General features: G+C 37.8%; 1 protein-coding gene across 2 annotated transcripts in view; it reads left to right on the plus strand.

The window, feature by feature from the left end:
- The window catches only part of LOC108623000 (uncharacterized), a 41,306-nt gene extending 31,640 nt beyond the window's left edge, over positions 1-9,666 (plus strand). For both annotated transcript variants that reach the window (XM_018021230.2, XM_018021229.2), the window contains exons 3-5: positions 5,354-5,717; positions 6,601-6,968; positions 7,378-9,666. In XM_018021230.2, the coding sequence (XP_017876719.1) occupies positions 5,354-5,717; positions 6,601-6,968; positions 7,378-8,243 (1,598 nt within the window). In that variant the 3' untranslated portion in view covers positions 8,244-9,666. The remainder of the gene's footprint in view (positions 1-5,353; positions 5,718-6,600; positions 6,969-7,377) is intronic.
- The last annotated feature ends 291 nt before the right edge of the window (positions 9,667-9,957 follow it).

Raw genomic sequence — 9,957 nt, forward strand, 5'->3', positions numbered from 1 at the left:
GTTTTATGCTTAAACAAATGGCGAACATAAGCACGCAACCAAAAGTATTTTTTGTTCTTCAAAGTTTTCGAAGTCCGTGAGCACCTGGTTCCCTTGAATAAAAACGTCGAAATAACTCGAGGCGAATCTGAAATTCGTGTAAGATGTGACTGAAATCGCGATGAAGAAAATATTTTCTGACGTCGAAGGCGCGAACAAAGAGCACTGATCGGGATCAGACTGCTGCTGCGTTAAACGTGAAATCAATTGATCTTCCCAGGAAACGAGCAGTAGTTGAAATGAATCTTCTCACTTTAATGAATCATTTTGATGAATCTCATTGGAACTATGATTGATCTTAATCATTCTTCTTTCCAGAATGTTCTGGTTATTCTTCATTGTGCAATCTTTCCTCAAAATTAGATATATTGTTACACCTTTCGATCATCACGTGATAAACTAGTCAAACTTTAAGCTTAACCAAATCCTCTTCTACTTTATTCCATGCACTGGAACATGTAACTGCATTAAACACCTTGAATAAATATTTTTCATATTCCGTACACGAATTCCGAATTTGAAATTTCAATTTCGAGTATGTACGTCATATTACGTGCTTAGATACTCGTATTTACGTCATGCCTACTTGCATTCTCAGTATTTCCTATATAAATCAAAAATTAATCATTCATTCACTACGAAGAACTGGAATTTCAGTGCTCGTTGTACGTGAATGCTTGACATAGATTGTACTTCATCTAATGGATCATTAAGCATATTAAATGTCACATGTTACATGGAAAGTTTTTTTAACGATCGATTAGGGTTAGAAGATACCTTATCCAACTGATGGAAAAGTCACGTTATTAAATTGTAGGGAGACGGTGTGAAAATACCATTTAATCATGTGACACTTACATGCACAGTAAAGGAGTACAATCTATCACTATGACACGCAGGTATCTGACTTTGTATGTACAAATCAAGGATTAAATGATACGTGCCACTCGTGTAAGGAAGTTATCTTAAACAATCATTGAACCATATAATAGATACTTTAATAAGTAATAATTATTCTGCGGGTTTTTTTTTGCAAAATAATTGCATTCTATAAAAGAAAAAAAGCCATAATAGAGTAAGTTCATTAATCCTTATTTTGAGAAGCAAAAATTTTACTGCAGGCGGTATAATGAATTCATAAAGCAGAAGATAGCTCATTTCATGGTACATGAAAATACTGATATTAAACTATTAGATATACTTCGACAATCGCTTTTGCAATATAATATAGAATCCACTGAAATGAAAAGATGCTGCTAATCTCTATCAAATCTTTCCAATCTCCTGCGACTGGTAATCAAACGGAGAGAATCTTGTATCCTGTTCCGTGCGTGTTTCTCGTTTTCTGTCAAGCTCGATGGACTCGATACTTGGCTGGTCTAACGGCAGAAAAATGTACACGTCGGCGTTACGTTTTAATTGGCTAATACCGAACGGACCGTGTTACATGCCACCGATCCTGCAACCATACTCTCATTCTGCTACGCAACGCTTCCTGTTCCGCACCGTTCCAGATCGTCCGTTTTTCCGCTCGCGATTCCGATACACGTTTCTGTCGTTCGATCGTGACGATCATTGTCAACGACGACGCTTTCTCCTGGAGTCCGCGAGAAAACTGTACAACCAACACGAGCTACTGTTTTCTTTAGAAAACTAGTTTAATTAATTAAAGATCGCAGGATTGAGTAAAAGATGTACAGACCAAAAGTTATGCATTTATTTGGAATATAGTAGAGTCCATTTAACTATTTCAGAAATTATATTTCTTAATACTGTCCACCACGGTCATGGTTTGATATGTACAACAAAAAGATGTATAAGTAACGATTTATAATTCCATCCAGTTTTCTATATCGCAGAGGCCAATAAATACTGTTTACCATTTTCAGTTAATGATTGAACGGGTTATCGGTAAAAAAAAAGTATCGATCGTAACAATTATTACGCGACTTATGCGACAAGAAAGGTTGCTTACCACGGAATACATAACATAAGTATTGAAAAGATAAATTGTATAGAACACTTTAGTTTAGGAATTAATTGAAGATTTCAATTGAATTGCTGAAGCCACGTGTAGATAAAAAAATGTTTATTTATTTTTAGCACAAAGCGATTGATAAAAATCCAATAATAAATTTATCGACACCTCAGTCCACTTTCTCGGAGGAAATTATCTCTTTTGATAACATTTAATCGATTTAGTTTCCTGAAACGATTCGTGTACAAAGTAAATCGATCAATTATCAATTTTTGTTATCGACTCTCTGGAATGGAAATGTACACTTTACGTTATAAGTACTTCGAACGTGGTTTCGTCGTCAATCACTAATTTCGTTTGTTGAGAGCAGAAATCAATTAATATACATTAAATACTTTTTTATGAACGATTTTCTATGATACGCGTGATCTGGTGAACTTCAAGAAGAGGAAAAAATTTAATAACGCGTCGATCAAGATAATGCTGTAACACGTCAATTAGAGGAATCTGAACGATCATTAACTGCGAATACATATTTTTACATTATTATAATAACAAGATCACCTCAATGACAATTGATTTGAAGGTACGACGTTATTATGATGTTATGTAAGTTTAATTATTATTGTATTTATTATTATTTAATTATGTAATTTATTATCAACGATCCACGTTAATAATTAAAGAAGTTATTTTTATAGCCTTTAATAAACAAATAGTATTATTACGTGTTTAAGATAAATGTACATTGCTTTTGATTGATGATAAATAAAAACCGAAGTGAACATTTTTTCATGCATTCAGCAAATATTCATCTGTGAAGTATTATTCCATGTGCAATCTAACGTAATGAGAGTTAATTTTTCTGTCAGGAGTTATCCACTTGAGCACACGAAAATTTCCATAACGAGCGTAAACAAATGATGTTATCGATACCTAGTGTGAGAATGGATGGAAAACGTGTTAAATGATAAATTCTGCCTCGTCCTGCTAATCTGATTGCAGGAGCGATTTCAAGTTTTCAGCTTTTCGCACGGTTCACTTTTATCAATTGTATTCAGTCTCAATAGTGGGATAGTTCATAATTCATAAGTCACGATTTCTAATCGAGCATTATGCGCTTAAAATTTTTTCTGTCTACATTTTAAATAGTAGAATTGTCGAACGCCCTCTCGTATTTTTTGTTATTATGGGAAAACAAAATTCGATTTTTCTAAAGCAGAACCGATCGTGGGAGATGTCATTTCAATTTAATTCCATTCAATTAATTTAGTTCCATTTAATTGTGAAGTGATATTCAATTCCGAAAGGTCATTATTTATTCGCTTCCGATCGGAATCCAGCAAGCGTTTACGGGAAGTCTGAAACTCTACACCGCAAATTGAGTTTAATTGTGAAACCTGAATTTTAGTACCGTAATTGTTTCGAAGTTGAAATTCGCATTTGCGATCAAGGGGATCCTTTAACCGTTCCGCCGCTTTTCAAACGAGTGAAATACGAACGAGAGTAATCGAGTACTAAGCTGATCGAATATCCCCTTCCTTTCATTGGAAATATTTCAATTTCGAACATTTAAAGGTGGTTAGAATCGGATTAAAGTCTGGTAACGTTTGTAGTGTTAATCGATTGGTCATAGTAGAAGAGAATTAATTTTTTTATACAGAGTATGATATTAATAATTTCCAAAGATAACTTTATACTTTGAGTTTTCATCATTGACATTACAACTGTAAGTACTTTTTGATGGGTTTATTAAGTGACGTGAAAGCGGTATTTTACGTAAGGGTGAAAGCAGGTCTTTTTTATGTAATAATAATGTCGATCACAATTTTATTTGAAATTTAACGAGCAGAAGAAAACGACATCATTATATCCGTTTTCCTTTTCTATGGATTATTGATGAAACCCGTTAGAAAAAGTTTTATCCATTTTTTCTCTTTAAAACATATCGACTTTCTGTCACGGAGCATTTTTGCTTGATTAAAATCCAGAGATATTAGAGCATTGGGACCAGAATTATTTCAAAAGATATTCAAGGATCGAAATGCAGTATTACTGCTCATTACAATTCATATGTATATCATCTTCCTGTTTCTTTTATAAATCTCGACACACCATCAATTAATTATCGTTTTTGGAATTTGATCTAATTATCAATTTAATTCGCAGACGATTTCAATTAGGAAATACATATTTATAAATTACAGTATTGGAAGAGTAATCTTATTATTCATGGTCTTGTAAGTTAATCTCATCATTCGAATTGCAAATGAATTAGTCTGTATCTAAATTACTTTTCAATACTTCTACCCAAGCGTCAGACTCACAATTAGACAGTAATTGTAATTCTGATTTGAGATTCCTATTCGTTGATCTTTCATTTTCTGTATGTGCATATCTACGCGTGCACGAGCGAACGGTAATGTGAAAATTCCCATTAAATTCAGTTGAAATTCCCACGGGGCCGCGCTTTCCACGACGTAATAACGTTCACCTGATACTAGCACCCTGTCGTCTTCGTTTAATCGCAGCTCGCAGCTCTTTTCTCCTTCTCGCCCTTCCATCGTTTTCCAACTGCAAAGTTAACTGTACCCGCGTTTCCTGTATCTCTAAATTGGTAACGCGATCCAAGCTGACCGAGAGAACGGGGAATCGAACTGTATCGAAGGTCAGGATATGCCTGTCCCTCGATTTAGTTCCACCTGTGTATTCCACGCGTATATCCAATCTGGAATGCCTGCTACCATCCACTGCTAATGTCAGACCCAGAAACATTAACATACTTTAAATATAAACAGTTAACATCTACGAGTCATTTACTTTTTATGAACAGTATATTGTACGTTCCCTAAATAAAGTACATTTTCAATTTAATGAACGTAGTTACTTTCCTATTGAAATGTCTCGATTGTAACGCTGGAAAGAGCCACTTTGTATCTGGCACTGTAATACAAGTAATAAGTATTACATACCGTGCAATTGTGTGTCCCGATCTGGTGTAATTGTACACGTGTACGCTCTTCTCTTGATTGTTGTTACTCGCTGATGGCAGCCTTAATAACAGTGTAACAAAGACATTGAATAATAATACCGTACGGTAACAGTAACAGTAACGTTAGAGGAACGTAACAGTACGAAGATATTACGTATTCGTATTAAAAATTGCAGCAAGTAGTGTGATCACGCTTCAGTCAGACAGAAATTCTGCTGCAATGCAGAGTTGTCCCACGAAATTCCTATATCAATTTATTTTCCAATCCTCTGAATAAGACCAAAGCAATTTACGACTCGACTGTGATTTAGTGACAAGAGAAAAACACTTGATTAAATTTACAGGCGAGGGTTGCGTCGAGAAGCCAGTGTCGACGCTCTGGCGCAATTACGTTACCAGCAGCCGACCGGACGTGACGATGAGGTTGACGGTGACGAACGGCGGACTGACCGCGACGACGAAGGACCACGGTTTGACGGAGTACTGGGCGCACAGGGTCACCTACTGTACGGCACCGGCGTCCCACCCGCGCCTCTTCGTCTGGGTGTACCGGCACGAGGGACGGAGGCTGAGACCCGAGCTCAGGTGTCACGCTGCCCTCTGCAGCAAGGAGTCCACTGCCAGGAGGCTGGCCTCGACCTTGAACGCCAGGCTGCAGCAGGCGCTCCTGGAATTCCGACGGGACAAGGTCTCCAGACAAAATGCTAGGTAAGCTAATACGTCGCGTGTATAACCTTTGCGTGCATTCAGAATTTTATAGAGTGAGTCCTTGACTTGAGATTTAATGATTTTATCACAACATATTCTGCACGAATTCGTTATACGTTGAAGAGTATTTTAACGAATTAAAATGTGATAGCCTTTATTTTTACTTTTAAATGATGTTACTTATTTGCTCACCTTCTACATTATACATTATAAATAGGAAAGGAAGTCCACGTAGTGACGAGCATATATTCTTATAGGTGTTACGTATGATTACTGCTAGGCGAAAGTTTTATGAGCACATTATTAAATTACTCTCTAATTGGAAGCTTGTTTTATTCTTGAATTAAATTAAATAGCATCGTAAATTTTACGTTCATGCTGATTTCTTTAACACTAAAAATAAGATAGTATATACTTGAAATGCTTGAGCTGTTCTTACAAGTTTCTCTCGCTATAAATCCTGCGAAAGTCCGTTAAAGTCCAAACTGTGTCGCATGAGTTTACCATAAAGAAAATCGAGGGTAGTGGATTCCGGAATTCAATAACGGAGGGAAAATCGCGTGCACCTTCGTGCCAAGTGCACGAGCTACCGTAAGGCCGCGACCCCTCGGTGAAGAGACAATATGGGTCGCGTTCGTAGATCACGATCGCCGCGATCGAGTCACGATCCAGGTCGTAACCGATCGTTTGTGCCACGCGTGTTTCGCTGATTCTTCTTATGGAAATCAAGCTGTTCTTTTTTCTTAAGAAATTACATTAATAATACATCATACAAAAGACGGTGATCGATAAGTTGTATGACAAATTGGAATAAGAATATTTATGTAATCATAATTAATTGTTTAAATAAATGTATGAAATTTAAAAAATTGTTTGTTCTCAGACTGTCTCTAGCAAACGCTCTGTACGAGAACCCATCGTTACCGCGACGGAAGTTACTTTTGAGCACCGGCGGCCAGAATTACCGGCCGCCTCTTGAAAGATCGAAAAGCGCACCGAAACTCTCAGCGATCGAAGAAGACATCGCGGCCGAAGAGATAGAACAGCAGAGAATCCTAGAGGAGTTGAGGACATTGGAGAACGTGGCGCGCAGTTGGCAATATCAAGATAGCTGGAGGCTAGCACGATTGTTAGACGCTCTGAATCGAGAGTCTTCCGACGAAAACGGAAGCATCTCGAGCGGATGCGAGACTGCCAGCACTGCTACGAGCGAGGAAAGGGCTCCCGGACCCGAGGATCACCACGCCACAGGTTAGCATTACACAACAGATTTTTATGCAAAATAAATCATTTATTATATAGTTTAAACATCGCAAAATACAATTATCTTTTGATATTCTGCATATTTTTGTCCACCCATTTTTCATATCATCTGCAAACTTGTAGCTTTTCGACAAATATATAAAATTCAATCATTGTTTTATATTTATTTCAATAGTTACGAGTTAATGTAAAAAAATGAATCTCGAACAATTATAACAATAACACATTGATCAATGTCTGATGCATTATTCAAAATAAACCTTTCGATCATTCTATTCATTAGAGTGCAAAGTAATTTGCATACAGACTGTAAAGACTACACATGTAGACATACTGCACACAACAATTTTATATTAAAAAAAAATTCTACAAATGTGTGTACGATTAAAAATTGCAGGCGATGCAAGGGAGCAACGACCAGGAAGAAGAGTCATGTTCTCTGATGACATTGTGCGAGGCCCGGGACCACGGAGGAATTCTGAAGGGTCCCCAAACTTCATGACCTGCGCCGGGAGTCCTCGTTTTCACCGTCGAGATATGGTGACCGGTTGCAAGAGGTTCGTTTCGAGGAACGAGGAAGACGAATCGATGGAAGAGGAGGACGAAGAAATGGAGGATCAAGCGTCGCACGTCTTCGACTTCGAGGATGTCGAGGACTTCGACGATGTGGTGGACTATCGACCAAGAGGCGAGATTCTATGCAGGCTGGACGAGCAGGACCGAGAGAGAAGAGTAATGGAGAAATACCCGAGAAGAATGAGCCACGAGCTAATGCAAAACGACGAATCACCGTTCTTAACCTTGGATTCCCTCGACGAGGAGGTGGACAGCGATGAGAGCGGCTACGTTGAAGCACCGCCGAAGTCTCTATTAGGTCAAGATGATCGCAAAGAGGACGAGGAGACCAATAAAGGTCAGACTGAATCGGCAAATGTTCTGAGAGGATCGGAGAGTCTGAAGAAACAAGAAGATTCCAAAGAAATGAAGACGGAAGAGGAGGAAGAAGAGAGCGAGGAAGATGATCAAAGGATCAAAGAGGAGAGAACCGATTTCATCAAGTGTCCCATATCGGAAACGATCAAAAAGCTAGCAAACGCGTCCCTGAAGAGTTCAAAGTCTCTCGAGATGACCACGAATAATTGTATGAAGGCTTTGAATAATATGAAGACCTCCAAGTCGTTCGACGCTATTGAAATTGACGTCGAGTCGCCCAGTCTTCATCAGAGAAAGCAGTTGCTCGCACAGCAAGGTGTCATCGTGTGAAAACTTGTCGGAATACAACAAAAGAATTCGAAGATTCTTGGATCTGTAGAGATCCCACATGTTTTCCTGATCTTCGACGGTTTGAAGTCGGCAAACGACAAGCCGACTTTTACAACACGTATGCTAGACTCGTAAACGTTGTTAGACAATTCTGAAATGGAAGAGAGTTTACGGAGTACTTGAAAATGTTCAAGTATATCGCGCGACTCGCTTAGAAACGATGCGAACTCAAGAATCAAATTTTCTTTGTCACCCTGAAGAGATTTGGTAAATGCGCTGTTATCGAAAATTCTGATAGAAAATTCGAAGATCTGTAGCAGGGATCTTTAAATTATAGGTAAGAACAAAAACTTACTTTTCCAAAATTCTACTAGTTTCGATGTATTTCTTTGTTACAAAATATGAGTCGTGTCACGTATGAAATATACGCGCGTTCGTTTCGTTCGTGGATTACATGGTCGACTCAACTGATACGAAGTAGATTACTGATAAAATTGCGGGTGATGCAATTATGATTGTTAAGAATCAAACGATTTTTCGTGAAGAATCGGATAATTTTCAAGCTGGAAAGTCGGATCGATGGTTAAATCGCATCAGTATACTAATTCTAAGGATAATTAAATCGAGTGTTAGCTACTCTTGACATTAAGCATGGTGCAATTATTTCCGATTAGAGTGTGTACTTATACTGTTACGGTGTGGTGAGGAAATCGAATGAGTGTGCTTCGATTTATTGTTTCATTTAGGATTAAAATCAGTTATATATGATGTTGAAAATGTTATCTCGATGGTCGATCGTTGGGTGTTTGCACAAAGTAGATTCAATAAAAATGATCACGCATATATGTTAGCAACTGTTGAAAATAAGGATTGATAATCGTGACCGCAAAATCATCACTGGTTACATTTCACATTGATCCTTCAGTATGTAAGGTGTTCCTAGCAAAATATATGATAGTTCTCAAATTCGCGCATTTCATACTCATCAAAAACTCGATTAAATTCTACCCTGCGTTAATTGCAGATGTTTCATTTATCAAATATTTATCGAGAAATTTAGGTCTGACGCGTATAAATTAGTCGTACACGGTTCTTAACTCTTTCCTCATAAATTGAGATATAATTTGAAGAAACAGTTATTGAATAGTGAGGAAGATGTTAAATAAGAACGTGCCATATTATACCCCAGCGCAATTTTTCTACAACAATCACTATCCTCTACATACGAACATTGTCTAGTATAGAGCTTTAATTTTCTAATGAATAATCTGGACTGAACGCACGTATATGGATGTCTGAAAATGTATTAGTAACGAAAACGCATGCCACAATTAGTCGCCACGAGACGAGAAGTATTCGAGATATTGTCACCATCGCTGTACAAGAAATGTTGAAAGACCAATAAAAAAAAAAATGGAATAAAGTTCCGTTTATCCTTTCTAAGAGCGTTAGTAACCCAGAAATTATGGGAGCCTTGTTTAAGCTCGAAAAATCAGGGTGAGTAACATGACCAGTACGAATCGCTCGATAATTACGGTTCGCGTGCAAAACCAGCTGAAAACGCGAATCACGACACTCTAGGGTGCATGCCCCTCGTCCTGGATTCAGGTCAATCAATAGGATAGGAATCTCTCTGCGGGCAACCTCACGGGCTGCCTTCTTTAACTCGGATGATCTTATCAATCTACTGGCTCAACTTCAAGCTAATTTCATA

This window comes from Ceratina calcarata, unplaced genomic scaffold (assembly GCF_001652005.2).
Source record: "Ceratina calcarata isolate Rehan_Ccalc_2016 unplaced genomic scaffold, ASM165200v1 scaffold25, whole genome shotgun sequence".
Taxonomy (NCBI): domain Eukaryota; kingdom Metazoa; phylum Arthropoda; class Insecta; order Hymenoptera; family Apidae; genus Ceratina; species Ceratina calcarata.